General features: G+C 41.6%; 1 protein-coding gene across 3 annotated transcripts; it reads right to left on the bottom strand.

The window, feature by feature from the left end:
- Positions 1-950: 950 nt before the first annotated feature.
- Positions 951-19,137, bottom strand: LOC139408350 (zinc finger protein 791-like). Of its 3 annotated transcripts, XM_071152116.1 has the most exons (5): positions 18,934-19,131; positions 18,149-18,325; positions 17,968-18,115; positions 17,535-17,630; positions 951-3,036 (listed from the first exon to the last, which is right to left on the bottom strand). In XM_071152116.1, exons 1-5 carry the CDS (start codon positions 19,102-19,104, stop codon positions 1,274-1,276), a joined length of 2,355 nt encoding a protein of 784 aa, XP_071008217.1. In that variant the 5' UTR covers positions 19,105-19,131; the 3' UTR covers positions 951-1,273. The 3 variants fall into 3 exon arrangements, with proteins under 3 accessions (XP_071008217.1, XP_071008216.1, XP_071008218.1); XM_071152115.1 differs by having other exon boundaries at positions 17,968-18,325; positions 18,934-19,137; XM_071152117.1 differs by lacking the exon at positions 17,535-17,630 and having other exon boundaries at positions 17,968-18,325.
- Between the last annotated feature and the right edge of the window lie 3,497 nt (positions 19,138-22,634).

The following is a 22,634-nucleotide window of genomic DNA, read 5'->3' on the forward strand; positions in this document are numbered from 1 at the left end:
TCCCCCAGGTGAAGAAGCTGGATGTGGAGGTCCTGGGCTGGCATGGTTACACGTGGTCTGTGGTTGTGAGGCCGGTTGGATGTACTGACAAATTCTCCAAAACAAAGTTGGAAGCAGCTTATGGTAGAGATATTAACATTAAATTCTCTGGCAACAGCTTTGGTGGACATTCCTGCAGTCAGCACGCCAATTGCACGCTCCTTCAAAACGTGTGAAAACTGTAGCATTGTGCTGTGTGACAAAATTGCACATTTTATAGTGGCCTTTTGTTGTCTCCAACACAAGGTGCACCTATGTAATGAGCATGCTGTTTAATCAGCTTATTGACATGCCTCAGCTGTCAAGTGGATGGCAAAGGAGAAATGTTATCTAAAAGGGATGTAAAAAAATTCAGGCCAAAATTTCAGAGAAATAAGTACACTTTACATGTTGCGTTTTATTTTTTATAATAAAAAAAAAAAAGAAATTGTATCCCTTTTTCTCCCCAATTTCGTGGTATCCAATTATTTGGTTGCTACTATCTTGTCTCATCGCTACAACTCCCGTACGGGCTCGGGAGAGACGAAGGTTGAAAGTCATGCGTCCTCTGATACACAACCCAACCGCACTGCTTCTTAACAAAGCGCCATCCAACCCGGAAGCCAGCCGCACCAATGTGTCGGAGGAAACACTATGCACCTGGCAACCTTGGTTAGCGCGCACTGCACCCGGCCCGCCACAGGAGTCGCTGGTGCGCAATGAGACAAGGATTTCCCTACCGGCTAACCCCTCCCTAACCCGGGCGACGCTAGACCAATTGTGCGTCGCCCCACAGACCTCCCCGTCGTGGACGGTTACGACAGAGCCTGGGCCCGAACCCAGAGTCTCTGGTGGCAATAAAAAGTATGTACAGCTCAAACAGAAATCCTATGGATTATCTTGGCAAAGGAGACAAAATGACAGAAAAAATGTGAATGACTCACATGAATTAAGTGTTTAATGATTTACACAATAAAATGAAAATAGGAAAAATCTTAAACAATTCAGTACACTGTCAGAAATAAACAGTCATGTCTTTATGAGGAATTTGGCCTCATGAACATTGACCCTAAGACTTACAGCAATATCTCCAAGCATTACAGCAGGCACTCATCTCATTTCCTAAAGCACACATTAATTTCCTATGAGGCTTTCCAGAAACCCATCCCAGAACGTTTAACCCTACGGATACATCCCCATTGTTCCTGATGTCTGAAAGCAGGAAGTTGCCCCACTGTGAATGATAGAGATTATATCACTGAGTCGACATCACAGCAGCATTATGGCAAGCACTGCTGTCTTCACCTCCTTTCTTATTTCTGAAAGAGCGGTCTGAAGATTTACGAGACCGATCACGTGTTGCTGCCACACCATTACAGCTATGGTTTTTGTAGTGTCTTATGTCAGAAAAGCCCTTTCCACATCTCTTGCAATAATAAGGCCTAACTCCAGTGTGGACTTGCATGTGGGCTTTGACGTTGTTGGCTTGGCTGAAACCTCTCCCGCAGACGTCACATTTGAATGGCTTCTCTCCCGTGTGGACTCGCTCATGCCTTTTCAGATTGGTGTTGACTGAGAAAGTCTTGTCACAATAACTGCATTTGAAGGGCTTTTCACCTGTATGGGTTCGCTCATGTCCTTCTAGAGCTTGCTTAAGAACAAATGTCTTTTCACAGAATTTACAAGCGTAGGGCTTCACTCCACTGTGAAGTCTCATGTGATAGTCCAAAGTATTTTTATAGGCAAAGGTCTTTCCGCAAATGGAACAAGAGTATTGCTTTTGTCCCGTGTGACTTCGTTGATGGTTTTTCAGAGTTAGCATGGAGCTGAAGCCGTTCAAACATATGTCACAACTGAATGGCTTTGTTGAGGTTCCCGCTCTCCTGGCGGTTCTCTCTCTCGTTCTTTCTCTTCTCTGTCGTTCCCTCTGCTTCTCTCCTTCAGCTGTGTGCCATTTTAGATTGTGTCGTCTCATTTGAAAATTGTACATAAAAGTCTTCCCACATAGGTCACACATAAATGGTTTGGTTGCCCCATGACGGTGCATGTGAGCTTTTAGGTCGGTGGACTGAAGGTAGCTTTTCCCACACACTTCACATTTGTACGGTCTCTCCCCCGTGTGAAGAACTTGGTGTCTCTGAAGGTTTGCTTTATGGCCGAAAGCTGCTCCACAGGTCTCACATTTAAATGCCTTCTCCCCTGTATGAACAACCATGTGGTTTTTGAGGCTGCTGCTTGTCATAAAACCCTTACCACACTCTGAACATGAATGCGGACGTACACCTGTATGTGTTCGCATATGAATATTTAGGCCACCATGCTGTCTGTAACTCTTTCCACATACAGCACAGGTGTATGGTTTTTCACCGGTGTGGATTCTCTCGTGCTCGATAAGCAGTTTCCTTGACGTGAAACCCTTGTCACAAGTCAGGCACTTGAACGGTCTCTCCACTGCATGAACAAGCTGATGTCGTTTCAGATCTTTCTTGGTAGACAAAACATTTCCACAAACTTCGCAACTGAAAGTTTTTTCTCTGTGACGCAACATGTGATGTTCAAGCTGCTTGGACATTCTGAATGTTTTGCCACATTGACCACAAGTGAATGGCCTCTCTTCTGTGTGAATTAGCATCTGATGTACCAGTGTGTGAATTAGCTTGTGAGCTTCCAGTGACCCCTTCCTGCTGAAGGTCTTTTCACAAACATCACACTTGAAGGGTCTTGTGTGAGTTAGCTTGTGTTGTACCAGTAGGTTCTTCCGGCTGAAGGTCTTCTCACAAACATCACACTTGAAGCATTTGGTTTCTTTGGATCGCATCCTTTTAGTAGTATTGCTGTTTTTGTGGCTTTCATGGCCGTCTCTCTCGTTGCTCCCTGGCAGAGCAGCTCTCATATGCTCAACGTTGGAGTCAGTGTCTCTTGGGGAGGGGTCTGTATTCAGTCCATCTGTGTCTCCCAGAGAGGAGTCATTCTCCAATGAAGACATCTCTGTGGGTTTGCTGCAAACCTTTGCAGGACCTAAAGACAAAAGGATTATGAGTATATATACACATTTATACACACACAAAAACTATAAATTAAGCACGTTTTACAAATGAGGATTACACAAACTAATTTCATTAATTAAAAATAAGTAGCCTTGTCCGAGCTAGAAAGGCCCATATAACCGGAGCCTATAGATCTTCTGTTTATGTAGCATGAGGCATCTTGATTATGTACAAATAAAGCAGCTGGACAGGACGCCAGTCTGAATCTTTTTTTTTTTTTACATTAGCATTAAAATAAACATACGTTTACAAGCCTGTGAATTGTTTTCAAACAACTGGTCCATATTCAGTAGTGCACACTGTAGCAAAACGTTTTGCAAAGGAAAGTGAAAACAAACATTCAGGTAGTCCCTTCCCCATAGGCAGCGTGTCCAATAGGTTAGCTAAGCTTCCCCCTAAGTCAATTTAATTACATTTGCCCATAATATGTAAATTACTCCTGTCTACAGAAATAAATTTAATTATTCAAAATACTAAACCACAGAGCATGATATAGCCACAGAGGATCATTAGGGTCTCCCAAAATATAATTGTGGATGGTTTTAAAATCGCATAGCCTAAAGTTGGGAAGCGCGCAATTTCAGCAGCTTGGCAAATTCTCAGAATGTGTGCAAAGAAAAAGTAAAGCATTGTTCAGAATGTTATTTTTTGCAAATTGAAAGTTATTATAATCTTAAATTTATGACTATCCAATCAGAGGTCTTCATGGGTACAAAAAGTTGGACCTTTTCCGAAATGGACCTGGGGCTTTCCCACCCAGACCCAAAATACACTACCATTCAAAAGTTTGGGGTCACTTAAAAATGCACTTTTTGTCCATTAAAATAACATCAAATTGATCAGAAATACAGTGTAGATATTAAATGTTGTAAATGACTATTGTAGCTGGAAACAGCTGATTTTTAATGGAATATCTACATAGGCGTACAGAGGTCAATTATCAGCAACCATCACTCCTGTGTTCCAATGACACGTTGTGTTAGCTAATCCAAGTTTATCATTTTAAAAAGGCTAATTGATCATTAGAAAATCCTTTTGCAATTATGTTAGCACAGCTGAAAACTGCTGTTCTGATTAAAGAAGCAATAACACTTGCCTTCTTTAGACTAGTTGTGTATCTGGAGCATCAGCATTTGTGGGTTCAATTACAGGCTCAAAATGGCCAGAAACAAAGACCTCTCTTCTGAAACTTGTCAGTCAATTCTTGTTCTGAGAAATTAAGGCTATTCCATACGAGAAATTGCCAAGAAACTGAAGATCTCGTACAACGCTGTGTACTACTCCCTTCACAGAACAGCGCAAACTGGCCCTAACCAGAATAGAAAGAGTGGGAGGCCCCGGTGCACAACTGAGCAAGAAGACAAGTACATTAGTGTCTTTTGTCTGTTTCTCAAACTACTCAAAAGTCCTCAACTGGCAGCTTCATTAAATAGTACCCGCAAAACACCAGTCTCAGCATTCACAGTGAAGAGGCGACTCCGGGATGCTGGCCTTCTAGGCAGAGTTCCTCTGTCCAGTCTCAACATCAACAGTGAAGAGGCGACTCCGGGATGCTGGCCTTCTAGGCAGAGTTCCTCTATTCAGTGTCTGTGTTCTTTTGCCCATCTTAATCTTCAATTTTTATTGGCCAGTCTGAGATATGGCTCTGCCTAGAAGGCCAGCATCCCGAAGTCACCTCTTCACTGTTAACGTTGAGACTGGTGTTTTGCGAGTACTATTTAATGAACCAACCAATGAGCTGGGCTTTACGGGAGTATCCGGAAACCATGTTTTGGTCGCAAAATGTAGCTACTAACCTTGTACGACAGCATGCCTTTCCATTTTGGACAAAAATTATAAGGATATTCAGAGTTATGAAATCATAAAAACTGGTTGTTTTGCAAATGTTGAACTTATATGGCTACTAATACTTGGAAAGCTAAATCAAAGTCCAAGTATACAGATTTGACAATATTCTTGCAGAAAAATGGAATATGGGGGATGGTAGGGGACGCCATGTGCGACTGACGTGTTTTCCGTTTGCTCCCGTGGTATTCTTAAAGTTTATGTGACTTCTGCAGCAAAACCGTATTTATTTTCAAATATTAATTTGGTGATCCCTTTCCGTAAAAACCAAGACTACTTTGCTTCCGAATGTCAGCATGTCGACCAAACATAAGGCCAAGAACATGACTTTGAGAAAACCCGGCCTACAAGACCCGCTCTCATCACCGCCCTCTCCTGAGTCTGAGGGCCCGGGGACGCACACTTTACCCGGGGGCGCGGCTTGGCGGCGCTGAAATGAACATTCGAGGCCATCAAACTACTACGCTCTGAGATAGTTGAAATGAAAACACAGGTGGTTGCTACGATTGAGGCCAGAATACAGGAGGTTTCTGATACTTTAAAAGCAGATTTAATCATCCTGCGGAACGAGACTGTGCCGGCAATTACATCACTCAAAACAACAACTGCGTCACACACTACAACGATTGCAGCACTGGAGGCCTCCGCTACTAATGTCGCCGATTTAACTACATCCCTGGAGGCTGAAGTTAAACGCCTAGCTGTGGATTTGAAAAGGTGAGGGAGAGCTGTGTGAGTTTAGAGGGATTCTCTCGCCGCAATAATCTGAGGCTTGTATCAGTCCCAGAGTCCGCGGAAATGCATCGCGCCACGGATTTCGTTTCAGGGCTGCTGAAGGATGTTCTTGCCTTAGATGAAAAGCCCCTGATTGATCGAGCCCACCGGTCGCTGCGCCCAAAGCCCCGGGATGGGGAGAGGCCCCGTGACATAATTCTTTGAGTGCACTTTTTTCATGAGAAGATGGAGATCCTCCGACGAGCCCGCAATACCACTGAGCTTTCAAGGACAGAGCTTTTCCATATACCAGGACTACTCCCCCACTGTTTCCAGGCAGCGTGCAGCTTTCGGACAGGCCAAACGAGTACTTCGGGACCATCCAAGTGTGAAGTATGGACTGCGATTCCCGGCCCGTTTATGGATATCTCATGAGGGTAAAGACCACACATTTGAATCTCCGGAGGAGGCTATGGCTCACATTCAACGTCACATCAAGAAGTCTTGAATATGCTCACAGTTTAGCAACTGTTGCTTGCGAACTGTGGATAGTAAGTACCCCACTTGTGGTACAATTATGTTTAGATATAACAGGCTAGTCTTGTATAGTTGGTGAAACTATTCAGGCTTATTTGATGTGATCTAATGTTTTGATCATCTAGTGTGCGTGCCTTATCTCGCTCACCTATTTAGTTTGTTTACACATTGTCTCAGTGACTCAAAATAGTTTTGGTTATTTGTTTACTGCATCCGTTTGCATTGACCCAGTAAACAGTAAATGTCTCCCGAGGCTACACGGTTTCTGGGGCCTCACTTTAATTTTAAAAGTTTTGAGCGTCATTTAAGCCCAGCAAACGTTCAACGTTGCGCAGACGTAGTTTTTTGGGATTGGTTGTAAGCTGTCTCAGCTTCAATTAGACTACTATTATAATTACTATTATTTTTGATTGTCTTACTACGATTTCCTTACTTCAAATTAGATTTTTGGCTGAGAGCCTTTATACATTTTATTTATTTTCTCTCAATGCCTGTTATAAGACGGGGAATACAATTATATACATCTACAAGTGGTGCTTTTGTCATTCCGTTTGCACAGGGGATTCGCCTTTTTTTTATTTTTGAAAAAAATACATACAAATCTTTCTTTTTGCTGCTTGATCCACTAACAAAATGCGACTTTAAAGAGCGGGACTGTGGGTTTAGGTTTAAGACCGCACTCTCACAGACATACTGTGCGAAGAGAACATGTTCTATTTAGGCTTGTACCTCGTTTGGGGAGGTAATGTCTGGGATGGGGGGGGGGGGTGGGGGGGCAGGTTGAATTGTTCAGTTCTAATGTTGTCATTCTGTCTTTTTAGTTTTTTTTTTCTGTTTTCTTTTTCTGTACTTTTTCCAAACATTTACCACCGTACATTATTACTCTGAGACAAGTTATTCTGGGGGTTTTGGGCGCTCATTGCTTTTCCATTCTATGCTCTAATGACAGGGTTGAATAACGGGAATGTCCAGAGGGGCCGAAATAATACGATCAAGTACATTTCTTGGAATACCAAAGGGGTTAACAACCCGGTGAAACGTAAGAGGGTGTTGACACACTTAAAGGGTTTGAATGCAAATATTGCATTTCTACAAGAGACTCACTTGAGGACTGGTGAGCATTTTAGGATGCGTAAGGACTGGGTTGGTCAAGTGTTCCACTCAAACTTTCATTGTAAATCAAGAGGTGCTGCTATTCTGGTTGATAAGGCTACTCCCTTTGTAGCTTCTGAGGTTATTGCTGATCCTAAGGGACGATACGTCATAGTAACCGGTGAACTGTTTTCTACCCCTCTTGTTTTGGCTAGTGTTTATGCTCCCAATTGGGATGACACAAGTTTCATTTCTTCCTTTCTGTCTGCTATTCCCAATTTAGATTCTCATTTGTTGATTTTAGGGGGGGATTTCAACTGTAAAATGTCCCCAGTTCTTGACAAGTCCTCACAAACAAATACAGGCCCATCTAAATGTGCCCTACTTATTCAATCCTTTCTTCAGAAATATGCTATGTTTGAGGCCTGGCGTTTCCTACATCCTACAGATAGACAGTATTCCTTTTATTCTCATGTTCATCAAACATACTCCCGGATTGATTACTTATTTTTGGACAAAAAACTTCTGCCTAACCTTCGGCAGTGTACTTACGAGAGTATTGTTATCTCTGACCATTCACCATTAGTGCTTGAACTAGAGTTTCCCCAGCGACCTCCTAGGTGTTATCAATGGCGTCTCAACCCCATTTTACTCTCAGATAAGGAGTTTGTCAATTTCATTTCTTCTGAAATTACCTTATTCCTAGAAATTAACTCAACACCAGGTATGTCCTGCTCTACCATATGGGAGTCTCTCAAAGCATACCTACGTGGCCAAATTATTTCTTATACAGCCAACCAAAACAGAGTTCGCTCCCAGCGACTTCGGGACCTGAGCGAGTCCATAGCCACATTGGATGAGAAGTATGCTACGGATCCTTCCTCTGATCTGCATAAAGAGCGCCAACTACTCCAATCTGAATTTGATGAGCTTTCTACCAGGCAAGCTGAACAGTTACTCTTGCGAGCACGATACAAAGTCTATGAACAAGGCGACAAGGCCAGTAAACTCCTTGCACGTCAGATCCGTAAATCTGAGGCCTCACGTTTAATCCCACAAATAAGGACCCCGTCTGGTGCCACCACAGTTATACATAAAGAGATCAATGATCAATTTAAACAATTTTACTCTGCGCTATACACCTCTGAATCCCCTCAAGACCCTTCGCTGATTGACTCCTTATTTAATGGCTTGAATATGCCTTCAATTGATACAGACTCCCATGACTGTCTAGAAGAAGAATTTACGCTTGAGGAGATTGCAACAGCAGTGTCCACAATGAAAAGTGGTAAATCACCGGGTCCGGACGGTTTTCCAACCAAATTTTACAGGACGTTTTCTGGTCTGCTTTGCCCATTCTTGTCCCGACTATTTGCAGAGTGCCTCAATACTTCAAAGCTGCAACCTAGTCTTTATCAGGCTTCAATTTCATTACTACTAAAGAAAAACAAAGACCCCCTGGAGTGTGGATCTTATCGCCCAATCTCACTTTTAAACTGTGATTACAAAATCCTAGCTAAGCTTTTAGCCATCCGTATGGAAGGCTTGCTGCACCAAGTAATACACTCTGACCAGACTGGCTTTGTGAGAAATAGGCATTTATTTTTCAATATTAGGCGCCTTATGAATATACTGTACTCCCCAGTGTCGGAGGACCCGGAGGTGGTGGTCTCACTTGATGCCGAAAAAGCGTTTGACCGCGTTGAGTGGGATTACCTAACAGCAGCCCTTTATAGATTTGGCTTTGGCCCCAAATTCATTGCGTGGATAAAGATTCTTTATTTTTCCCCCATGGCTTCGGTACGGACCAATAACTTGTCCTCTGACTATTTTCCCTTGCACCGCGGATCCAGACAGGGTTGCCCACTCTCCCCCTTGCTGTTTGCTTTGGCAATCGAGCCTCTCGCTATCGCACTATGCTCTAATGATGCCATTCAAGGCATAATCAGGGTGGGCTGGGAGCAGAAAGTCTCGCTATATGCTGACGACCTCCTTTTGTTTATCTCCAACCCCGATACCTCATTGCCACGTGCCCTATCTGTTCTTAAAAAGTTTGGATCAATCTCAGGGTACAAGCTGAATCTAGGCAAGAGTGAGCTCTTTCCGGTAAACAAGGCTGCTTTAAAGTGCTCTTTCACAAGTTCTCAGTTTAGGATTGTCCGGGATCAATTCACTTACTTGGGAGTAAAAGTGACAAGGAAATATTCAAATTTGTTTCAGGAAAACTTTGTTGCTCTAGCAGACAGATTGAAACAATATTTTACTTTTTGGAATTCGCTACCCCTTTCTCTTATCGGAAGGGTTAATGTCATTAAAATGAATGTGTTGCCCAAATTTCTATATTTATTTCAATGTTTACCCATTTTTATTCCAAAATCTTTTTTTATTTCACTGGATCAAACATTCATGCATTTTATTTGGGATGGCAAGGTACCACGGATTGGTAGAAAACATTTACAGAAGCCTAGGTCATTGGGGGGTTTAGCTCTACCAAATTTTCAGACATACTACTGGGCTGCAAATTTTAGAGCCGTTCTGTACTGGCTGCAGACTGATCCTACTGGCCCTAGACCACTCTGGGTCCAGATGGAGTCTGAATCGTGTAAACCTGCAGCACTTTCCTCTGTGCTGTGCTCGTCTCTCCCAGTGTCCCTAGGCAAAAGGTGTGCCAACCCAATTGTAAAGCAGTCTCTTAAAATTTGGAATCAGTTCCGTTTAGCCTTTAGCCTCCGAGGCTTTTCTCTATCAGGCCCAATCAATCAGAACATTTTATTTCCTCCATCTTTGAATGATGGGGCTTTTGGCATTTGGCACTCACTAGGCCTTTCCTCGCTAGCCCAATTATTCTTTGATGGTACATTTGCCTCTTTTTCTCAGCTGCAGGAAAAGTTCAATCTCCCCCAATCCCACTTTTTCCGCTATCTCCAGACTAGAAACTTTGTCAGGGCTAACACACCTGGATTTCCCAATAGGCCTGCGAATACAGCTATAGAGATCATCTTGGAGCTGAACAAGCTTCCTAGGGGCGCAATTTCAGATGGAAAAAGGATTTGGGGGAGGAACTTGGGGAAGACGCCTGGGAATCTGTGCTGCACAGGGTGCACTCGTCCTCTTTTAGCACTAGACACAGCCTCATTCAATTCAAGGTGGTTCACCGTATCCACTGGTCGGGGCCAAACTTGGAAGAATATTCTCTGATTTTGATCCTACCTCTGTCAGATGTAAGGTGGAACCAGCCACACTGTTGCATATGTTTTGGGGCTGTCATAAACTGTCAGGTTTCTGGGAATTAATATTTAAATGTTTCTCTGATATATATGACACTGTTATAGAGCCGTCTCCCCTTACAGCCCTTTTTGGAGTACTGCCCATGGGTACCCACCCCCCTATCGAGAATCCAGTCGGACACTGTTGCTTATACAACTCTTTTTGCTAGACGGCTAATACTACAGAACTGGAAGATGGCAGCTCCCCCATCTTATAAATATTGGGTGAGGGATGTGTTGTGCTCTCTGAAACTAGAAAAAATTAAATTCAATTAACGTGGGAACCCCAAACTGTTTGATGAGGCTTGGGCTCCATTCCGGTCTTAATTTAAACAGTCCATCCTCTGATGGCATTCCAATTAATACTAAAATAAGTCTGTGACTTAAGGGTTGGAGGAGTTTCTCTCTGTGTTTTTGCTGGGGGGGGGGGCATTAAGATCCATGTGCTTATTGATTGTGGTCCGCAGATGCCTTGTTCATCTTGCCCAGGCAGAGACTGAAGTGTGAGCTTGTTTTTCCCAGTTATTTTTACATTTTGTTCACGCCTACATGAAATCATTTTTTAAAAATTTATTTTAAAGCATTGTAAACTTTTTTTTTGTCCAGTGGATGGTCGGTCTGTGGCCATGACTCTCTGTGAGTGGTTGCATTTCTCCACTCTTATCCCTTGACTGTTTACAGGAACAATGGTGAGATGTTTGCCCTGTCCCTGTACTATAGATTGCCCTTTAACCTGTTGCGTCTACCAAACCCGGATCCGGGATTCTATTTACAGACCTAAGCTCATTACCATAACGCAACGTTAACTATTCATGAAAATCGCAAATTAAATGAAATAAATATGCCATCTCTCAAGCTTAGCCTTTTGTAAACAACACTGTCATCTCAGATTTTCAAAATATGCTTCTCAACCATAGGAAAACAATCATTTGTGTAAAAGTGGCTAGCTAGCGTAGCATTTAGCGTTAGCATTAGCGTTAGCATCCAGCACGCAAGATTTCAACAAAAACATAAAAGCCTTCAAATAAAATCATTTACCTTTGAAGAACTTCGGATGTTTTCAATGAGGAGACTCTCAGTTAGATAGCAGATGCTCAGTTTTTCCAAAAAGATTCTTTGTGTATTAGAAATAGCTCCGTTTTCTACATCACATTTGGCTACCAAAAAAAAAAAAAAAATTCAGTCCTCAAAACGCGAACTTTTTTCCAAATTAACTCCATAATATCGACTGAAAACATGGCAAACGTTGTTTAGAATCAATCCTCAAGGTGTTTTTCACATATCTCTTCAATGATATATCGTTCGTGGAAGCATGGTTTCTCCCCTCAATCAAATGGAAAAGTACAAGCAGCTGGCGTTTGCGCACCGAATTCCACGCAGGACACCAGGCGGACACTTGGAAAATGTAGTCTCTTATGGTCAATCTTCCAATGATATGCCTACAAATACGTCACAATGCTGCTAACACCTTGGGGGAACGACAGAAAGTGTAGGCTCATTCCTTGCGCAATCACAGCCATATAAGGAGACAATGGAAAACAGAGCTTCAGAGATTCTGCTCATTTCCTGGTTGACGCATCATCTTGGTTTCGCCTGTAGAATGAGTTCTGGGGCACTTACAGACAATATCTTTGCAGATTCTGAAACTTCAGAGTGTTTTCTTTCAAAAACTGTCAAGAATATGCATAGTCGAGCATCTTTTCGTGACAAAATATCGCGCTTAAAACGGGAACGTTTTTTATCCAAAAATGAAATAGCGCCAATAGATATCCAACAGGTTAACCTCTGTAGCCTTTTGCCCGGTGTGTTTAACTTGTCTAAAGTATGGTATCTTTAAAGCTATTTTTTTATTTGTATTTTTATTTGTATTTTTTTTCTAGTTGAGTATATTATTTATATTGCTTTGTCTTGTCTGTGTGTGTGTGTATGTTCAAAACTTAATAAACAGAGTTAAAAAAAAAAAAAAAAAAATGGAATATGAATGAGAATGTCGCTTTCACGATTTTCTCAAATGTAACTGGGGACTCACACCAAAGTCCTGTTGTTCAGTTATCCGTCTGAAACTTTCCACATACGATGCATCCATCTTGTGGACACTATCGGAATTACAACCAGAGTGATGGTTATAACTATGACCATTTTCTTGCATTTCAAAGATGGTGGTAGAAAAAGGCCGGTTGTTTTTTTCTTTGTATTTTCTTCTACCCGATCTGTTGTGTTATATGGTAACTATAATCAATTCACATTTCCACAAACTTCAAAGTGTTTCCTTTCAAAGGGTACCAAGAATATGCATATCCTTGCTTTAGGGCCTCAGCTACAGGCAGTTAGAGTTGGGTATGTCATTTAGGCAAAAATTTGAAAAAAGGGGGGCTATCCATAAGATGGGATAAACACATTTGTTTGCTTTTCTCAAAATAAAAAATAAAAAATCTAAGTGACCCCAAACTTTTGAACGGTAATGTACAGAAAACATTTTAATATAGAGAGAGACCTGTTCCATATAGACAGGTAGGATGCAAACCCGGTCCGATTAGAGTGAAGGTAGCAGAATAATAAAATAAAAAAAGCTACTTTATTAACCAGGGCTGCGCCACAGTAGGGAGAGAGGTGCCTCTCTAGCAAGCAGGGGAGGGGCCTTACTGTGACCAAGTGATGCAGGGAGCGAGAGACAGCAACCAACCAAGCTGACTCGTGCTATAGATGGGTTAGCTGACAACGTCACGCAAAACTATAGTTTAATAGGGCAGAAGTCTGAGTTGTGTATTCTGGATGGCCAGATAGCTACCAACGATGACAAGAAACTGCCATGTGAGGAATCGTGACTCGTTTCAGTTTTTATGATTGTCAACATCATGATCTGTATCTAAGTGACTAGTTTGATGTTCTTGTTTTCATCAATTGAGTCCACTTTGATAGACAAAAAATATATATATTTCATCCATAGACACGGTTTCCAAGACCATTGATTCAGAATCTTTTGTTTCAGCTTGACCATTATCTTACATTCGTCTAGATTCAGGTAACAGGTTGCTGTAACACCCCCCATTGACTTCGACAACTTCTATAGTTTAAAAACAGTACAGAAGCAAACGTGTGGATATGAACATTATCTTCAAAACATGTTTAAATCCTGTTTTGTTAAGAGTTGACAGTAGTTAAAAACCATAAAAACTTCCAGCAAAATTACTCAACGACACCGACAGATTTTTCACATATAGTTGGCTTGGGGATTGGAAACAGCAACCTTCCACTTACAGGTCCAACACTCTTAACCGCTAGACTACCTGCCGCCCTAATGTCTTCCTTTCTTGGTATAATATACCATCATGTCCTCAGTTATTGTAACATTTGAATTTTCTGGGACTGATTCTGAAAATTGCTGCTTTACCTGAGAGAATATGTTTCATTCAATTGCCATGAAGCAATATATCCTCTATTGATTCAAATTTGATAGACATCATGGTTTCAAAAGTTTATTAATTTAGAATGTTGCATGCGTTTCACTTCAACATTTACTGATGACTTGACACTCCCATCCTCTAGATCTGAGCTACACTATACATACAAAAGTATGTGGACAACACTTAGAATTAGTGGATTCGGCTATTTCAGCTTCACCCGTTGCTGACCGGTGTATAAAACAGAGCACACATCCATGAAGTCTCCATGCCTCACCCAATGTAATGTGGTACGGATCAGTTTATTTTTTATTCCTTATAACTGGAACTTCCACCAGGAGCTAGCCAGCTAACTAGCTGCTAGTCTTTGTTAGCCACGGCTAGCGGTCCTCGCCTTTCCCCCCCCCGGAATCAGCCAGCCTTAGCTTGGACAATCACCTGCCAGTCTACACAGCGCGATAGCAACCCAGAGCATATTGGACGGCCTCTCTCCACCATATCACCGGATTCCTGCCGCTCTGGATCATACAGCTAGCTAGCTAACACCTCTATCCCGAAACAAGCACCAGCTAGCCTTGATCTAGGCTCATATACCAGCTAATTCTAGGGCTACAATACCTACTTTGCCAGTTGGCCTGGATCTGATCCTTTATTGTCAACACGGAGCCCCGCCGATCCATCACGACTGGACTGCCGACGTGATTTCCCGATGTGGTCTCAACAGGCTATTCTGTTATGATATCGCAGCAGAACTATCTACTAGCCCCGGCCCGCTAGCTTTTTCTGAACGCTGTGTCCTCTGCTTGCCCAGCGTAGTAGTGACTACCGAACAGCACCCTGACTCAACTATTGCTACTCGTTTGACCCTATGATCACTCGGCTACACAGCTGATGCACCCTGGACTGTTTCAATAACACGATACCTCATTTTGTTTACCTGTCGGCCCCAGCCTCAAACTCAGGTCCTATATGTACCTAACTGACCCGCTCTGCCCATTCATTGCCATTTACCCGTTGTTGTCTCAGCTCTCCTGATCAACACCTGTGATTGCTTTATGACCCTCTCTAATGTCAATATGCCTTGTCTACTGCTGCCGTGGCTAGTTTTTATTGTTTTATTTCACTGTAGAGCCCTCAGTCCCGCTCAAAATGTCTTATTCTTTCGGCCCAACCCACACATATGCGGAGACCTCACCTACGTTAATTGATGCGTGACGATGAGAGGTTTTGTCTCTGGAGGCAACGCATCGGTTTACCTCCACTGTACTCACATCCTACCATACCCTTGTCTGTACATTATGCCTTGAATCTATTCTACTACACCTAGAAATCTGCTACTTTTATTCTCTGTCCCCAACGCACTAGACGACCAGTTCTTATAGCCTTTAGCCATACCCTTATCCTACTCCTCCTCTGTTGATGTAGAGGTTAACCCAGGCCCTGTAGCTCCCAGTTCCACTCCTATTCCCCAGGCGCTATCATTTGCTGACTTCTGTAACTGTAAAAGCCTTGGTTTCATGCATGCTAACATCAGAAGCCTCCGCCATAAGTAGTTTTTTTTCCCCCACTGCTTTAGCACACTCCGTCAACCCTGATGTCCTATCCGTGTCTGAATCCCGGCTTAGGAAGGCCACCAAAAATTCTGAAATTTCCATCCCCAACTACAACATTTTCCACCAAGCTAGAACTGCCAAAGAGGGTGGAGTTGCAATCTCCTGCAGAGACAGCCTGCAGAGTTCTGTCATCCCATCCAGGTCTGTGCCCAAACAGTTTGACCTTCTACTTTTAAAAATCCACCTTTCCAGAAATAAGTCTCTCACTGTTGCCGCTTGTTACAGACCCCCCTCAGCCCCCAGCTGTGCCCTGGACACCATATGTGAATTAATTGCCCCCCATTTATCTTCAGAGTTTGTACTGTTAGGTGACCTACACTGGGATATGCTTAACACCCCGGCCGTCCTACAATCTAAGCTAGATGCCCTCAATCTCACCCAAATTATCATGGAACCTACCAGGTACAACCCGAAATCCGTAAACACAGGCACCCTCATAGATATCATCCTGACCAACCTGCCCTCTAAATACACCTCTGTTGTCTTCAACCAGGATTTCAGCGATCACTGCCTCATTGCCTGCGTCCGTAACAGGTCCGCGGTCAAACGACCACCCCTCATCACGGTCAAACGCTCCCTAAAACTCTTAATTGAGCAGGCATTTCTAATCGAACTGGCCCGGGTATCCTGGAAGGATATTGACCTCATTCCGTCAGTAGAGGATGCCTGGTTATTCTTTAAAATTGCTTTCCTCACCATCTTAAATAAGCATGCCCCGTTCAAAAAATGTAGAACCAGGAACAGATATAGCCCTTGATTCACTCCAGACCTGATTGCCCTTGACCAGCACAAAAACATCCTGTGGCGTACTGCATTAGCATCGAATAGCCACCGCGATATGCAACTTTTCATGGAATTTAGGAACCAATATACACAGGCAGTTAGCTAGCCTTTGCTTTCCTTTCTTAAAACAGAAATTTGCATCCTGTTGCACAAACTCCAAAAAGTTCTAGGACACTAAAGTTAATGGAGAATAAGAGCACCTCCTCTCAACTGCCCACTGCACTGAGGCTAGGAAACACTATCACCACCGATAAATCCACGATAATTGAGAATTTCAATAAGCATTTTTCTACGACTGGCCATGCTTTCCACCTGGCAACCCCTACTCCGGTCAACAGCCCTGCACCCCCCACAGCAACTTGCCCAAGCCTCGCCCATTTCTCCTTCACCCAAATCCAGATAGCTGATGTTCTGGAAGCACTGCAAAATGTGCACCCCCCCCCAAAAAAAATCAGCTGGGCTAGACAATCTGGACCCTTTCTAAAATTATCCGCCGCAATTGTTGCAACCCCTATTACTAGCCTGTTCAACCTCTCTTTCGTATCGTCTGAGATCGGAAAGCTGCCGTGGTCATCACCCCCCTCTTCAAAGGGGGAGACACTCTAGACCCAAACTGTTACAGACCTATATCTATCCTACCCTGCCTTCGAAAGCTAAGTTAACAAACAGATCACCGACCATTTTGAATCCCACCGTACCGCTATGCAATCTGGTTTCCGAGCTGGTCATGGGTGCACCTCACGCTCAAGGTCCTAAACGATATCATAACTGCCATTGATAAAAGACAATACTGTGCAGCCGTATTCATCAACCTGGCCAAGGCTTTCGACTCTGTCAATCACCACATTCTTATCGGCAGACTCAACAGCCTTGGTTTCTCAAATGACTGCCTCGCCTGGTTCACCAACTACTTCTCTGATAGAGTTCAGTGTGTCAAATCGGAAGGCCTGCTGTCCGGACCTCTGGCAGTCTCTATGGGGGTGCCACAGGGTTCAATTCTCAAGCCGACTTCTCTCTGTATACATCAATGATGTGGCTCTTGCTGCTGGTGATTCTCTGATCCACATCTACGCAGACGACACCATTCACTCACTGGTGGTGACACCTCTCACTGGCTGCCTATGCCCCGTTTTGGCCCATTTGCTTCTGTTTGGTTCCTAGTGATTAAGACCTTGGTTTGCTAACAATTATTCAAAATAACACAATTTGAAGGATTACCTGCACAGACTGACATCGCATTAGTGACAGTGTTTGCTTGACTGACATTCCCTGGCAATGTTGAAGCCGCTGTCATTCCAGAGAACATTGAGAGACCTAAAACATAACAAGCATAATTACCTTTAACACACATTCAGCTTTCCCTTCCCACAAAATTGTGTGATTTAGGCCTAAATGTATTTGAAAATAAATGATCAGTAGGCCATGACACCAATAACAAGCTTTAGCTAAAGCCTAGGCAGGTAGCCTAGTGGTTAGAGCGTTGGGCCAGTAACCGAAAGGTCAAAATCAAATCCCCGAGCTGCCAACGTAAAAAATATATGTTGTTCTGCACCTGAGTAAGGCAGTTAACCCACTAGGCTGTCATTGTAAATAAGAAGTTGTTGAATTGAAAAAAGAATGACTATTGGCTAGCTAGGTCTATAACACTCACCAACTGGTGGAATTGCAAAAATCATTCCATTGAGCAGAATATGCGTGGGTCCTTTTGGTTCTGCTTGTGCCTGCATTTTAGCCAGTGATGCTCTATAATTTTCAGCCTTCTCAGTCAATGCCTTCATATCTTCATTCATCTGCTCCACCTTGGTTTTCATATCTTCATCCATCTGCGTCACCTTGGTTTTCATATCTTCATCCATCTGCTTCACCTTGGTTTTCATATCTTCATCCATCTGCTCCACCTTGGTCTTCAGTTTATCGTTCTCATTTTGTAAACTTGAGGAGACCACTAGGAATAGTTGGCAAATTTTACGAATAGCCTCCCCTGTCACCAGATTCATAATTGTGCACAGCTGTGAAGAGAAATTGAGAAGAAAAAAATGTTACCTAAATAGTTAGTTAACGTTAACTTAGTTGTCTATGCAGTCAGCTACGTTGCAAAGAAAATTATGTGACGCGGCAGGTAGCCTAGTGGTTTGAGCGTTGGTCCAGTAACCGAAAGGTTGCTGGATTGAATCCCCGAGCTGCCAAGTTACAAATCTATCGTTCTGCCCCTGAACAGTCATTGTAAATAAACATTTGTTCTTAACTGACCTGCCTAGTTAAATAAAATGTTTTATTATTTTTTAAACGTTTTAATTTTTTGTTTTTTTTAAATCACACACTTAGCTAACCGCTAGCAGTTAGCTAACTAGCGAACTAGCTAACAACTACCGTAGATAAGGAAATTGCAGGAAGCTGGCTAATTTAGCCATAGTTACACCAAATATTCGCATAGTGGTTACACAACGTTGGATAAACTACTAGACAACAAATCTTTAACTAGTTAGATAACGTTACGCGTTAACAGTACTATACGTTGCCACAGATAGAACAATGAGGCAGATCTTTTTCCGGATGTATAACTAATTGGGTTACTTTAAAAACATATTTGACGCAGTTAGCTCAACTCTGTACTCACCTCTCTCTCCGGATTGCAAACGTAAGAGTTTGGCACGGTGGTCAAAAAATTGCCCATTTCTGTCATTGTCGTCTCGACGACAACGGCCATAATAGATGTTGTTTCTAACTGAAACATATTGTAAGCTGTAGCCATTTTGCCCTCAGACTCACTCACATAACAGCTAGCCATCTGTCACTTAGCATCGGCAGTTCCTTCCTGTACGCCTAATTTTCAAAATAAAAGTACTCCTTCCTGACTTTTACTTGACATTATTTTCTGGATTAAAAAAAAAATCAGAAAATTATACTTTGAACTTGCTTAAACATACATTTATTGAAAATGCAAACAATTAATTATAGAAATAAATTAGCAAAGATAGAACGAAGTTAATTTTAAATCAAGTTGTTGACTGTACTATTACATTTTTAAAACTATATTGGTGATGCTTTTCATTATAACCCCCTATGAAAAACAACAACACAATACTAACACTGTTTCTGGAAGTTTTAATGGTTTTTAACTGATGTCAACTCTAAACCTTCAAGGTGCATACTGGACCCTATTCCAACTACACTACTGAAAGAGCTGCTTCCAGTGTTTGGCCCTCCTATGTTGAACATAATAAACGTCTCGCTATTCACCAGATGTGTACCAAACTCACTAAAAGTGTCAGTAATAAAGCCTCAATTGAAAAACCTAAAACTTGACCCTGAAAATGTAAAAAACTATTGGCCTATATCAAATCACCCATTCCTCTCCAAAAAAAAAATGAAAAAGCTGTTGCGCAGCAACTCACTGCCTTCCTGAAGACAAATAATATATACGAAACGCTTCAGTCTGGTTTTAAACCCCATCAAAGCACCTTCACGAGACTGCACTCGTGAGGTGTTAAATTACATTTTAATTGCGTCAGACCAAGGCTCTGCATCTTTTCTCGTGCTCCTAGACCTTAGTGCTGCTTTTGACACCATGTTTCACACCAAGGTAAAGTTGGTTTTATATTCACACATTCGAACATTCAACAGACATTCGCCAAAATCCATTTACAAATGTAAAAATCAATAACTAATTAATTGATTGTCACAGAAACATGAAAATATATATGGTTAATTCTATAACTGTCGAGCATACTTTTAAAACCTTTGTTTTGAATACAAATTCCAGTTTTGATTTGATAGAAATACATAAAATCTTTAAAATGCAATTTAAAGTTGTATAAATCAATAACTAATTCACCGTTTGTCACAGAAACATTAAACTAGATATGATTTATTCTATAAATGTTTAGCATGCTTTAACAACCTTTGTTTTGAATAAAAAAAACAAGTTTTGATTTGATGGAAATACATAAACTCTTTAAAATGCAATTTAAAGCTGTATAAATCAATAACGAATTCACAGTTTGTCACAGAACCATCAAACTAGATATGATTTATTCGATTTATTCTATATTCTTACAACCTTTGTTTTGAATACAAATTCCACTTTTGGCGAATGTTTGTTGAATGTCCAAATGTCTGAATATAAAACCAACTTTACCTCGGTATCGAACACCACATTCTTTTGGAGAGATTGGAAACCCTAATTGGTCTACACGGACAAGTTCTTGCCTGGTGTAGATCTTAACTGTCGGAAAGATATCAGTTCGTCTCTGTGGATGGTTTGTCCTCTGACAAATCAATTGTACGTTTCGGTGTTCCTCAAGGTTTTAGAACCACTATTGTTTTTACTATATATTCTACCTCTTGGTGATGTCATTTGGAAACGTAATGTTAACTTTCACTGCTAAATCAAATCAAATCGAATTTGATTGGTCACATACACATGGTTAGCAGATGTTGCCCACCCTGGAAGCCTGTGTTTCAACTCGGACAAAACAGAGATTCTCGTTCTAGGTCCCAAGAAACAAAGTAATCTCCTGTTGGATCTGACAATTAATCTTGATGGTTGTACAGTCGTCTCAAATAAAACTGTGAAGGACCTTGGCGTTAACTCTGGACCCTGATCTCTCTTTTTGACGAACATATTAAGAATATTTCAAGGACAGCTTTCTTCTATCTTCGTAACATTGCAAAAATCCCAAACCTATTGTCCAGAAATGATGCATAAAAGCTCATCCATGCGTTTGTCCCTTCTAGATTAGACTACTGCAATGCTGCCCGGATAAAGCACAAAATAAACTTCAGTTAGTGCTAAACATGCCTGCTAGAATCTTGAGTAGAACCCAAACATTTGATCATATTACTCCAGTGCTAGCCTCTCTACACTGGCTTCCTGTTAATTCTAGGGTTGATTTCAAGGTTTTACTGCTAACCTACAAAGCATTACATTGGCTTGCTCATTCTGTCAATAACAAACATAGCTCAGACAGAGGATGGGAGTGTCAAGTCATCAGTAAATGTTGAAATGAAAGAAATGCAACATTCTAAATCAATTCACTTTGAAACCATGATGTCTATCAACATTGAATCAATAGAGGATATATTGCTTCATGGCAATTGAATGAAACATATTCTCTCGTAACCCTAATTCCTCTGGATAAGAGTGTCTGATAAATGACTCAAATTTTAAAAAACGAGAATGCACTAGGAATTGAATCCTTACTCAAAAACCATTAATGCAGTGTTGCAAATAACAGGAGATCCAATGCACCCTTCCTTAAGATAAAATGTTATTGCTACCAGAAATCATTTGAAATGGAAGGACTGTAACCAAAAACATGTATAGACATCATTCTCTTACAAAGGAAAAATAGTACACCAAGGGAACAGATTAAAGACTACCCACTGAGCACAGATGTCAGTTCAATGTCTAGTTTTGATTTACATTTGGTTGAGTTGTCCACTAACTGTGAATTCAACGTGAAATCAACAACGAATGTCACCATGTCATTGGATTTAGGTTAAAAGTTGGTGGGGGGGGGGGATACAACTTCATCACATTGATTTCATTGGTTGAAATGATGTGGAAACAACGCTGATTCAATCAGTTTTTGTCCAGTGAGTAGGCCCTTTAAGGGACCTGAGCAGAAGGTGGTAGCTGAAAAGATGAAAAACATAAAAGCTTTTAAATATTACAATGAGGTACTTTCCAGTGCAATTAAAGTCACTGTCTGCTTTTAACCAGAATGGAGTAGGTTCTATCACTGATGTGCTGCTCAAAATGTAATCGGGCAATTTAACAGTCGAAACCTCGAACTTCCAATAACTTAGACAGCATAAATTACAAGCCATGCTGAACTAACTATTTTTGAATGTGTAAACATTACTGTCGTGTACGATTTTTTGTGATCACACAAAAAGGTTATTGTAGGCCTGTATGTCATGGGCTGGATCTGAACTCAGGTCTCCCATGGGAGAAACCAATTCCCTCTTGGCGCAACGTTGACACTGATGGTGAAGTCGCAGGGAGGACTAACTTTATACATCAAACCCAAAGAAGTTCATAATTAGAATTCTCTGTTTTCTTCATCCATCTGATGTGCCAGAGACAGTTTATCATAAGTACAGTAGATGGTGATATTGTATCTTATATATTTGCACCCTGACCTGTAATACTGTAACGAGACAAGACTTGTTCTCAACTTTTAACCTAACATACTGTAGCTTAGATACATATAAGAAAGCCTACTAACTTAGTTCACTTTCAAACGTTTCATTTGGAAATGGCCCACAGGATTGATTGTATGCAGAGTATCAAAACTCACTGTTTTCACAACT

The sequence above is a fragment of the Oncorhynchus clarkii genome, chromosome 5 (genome assembly GCF_045791955.1).
Source record: "Oncorhynchus clarkii lewisi isolate Uvic-CL-2024 chromosome 5, UVic_Ocla_1.0, whole genome shotgun sequence".
Classification (NCBI taxonomy): domain Eukaryota; kingdom Metazoa; phylum Chordata; class Actinopteri; order Salmoniformes; family Salmonidae; genus Oncorhynchus; species Oncorhynchus clarkii.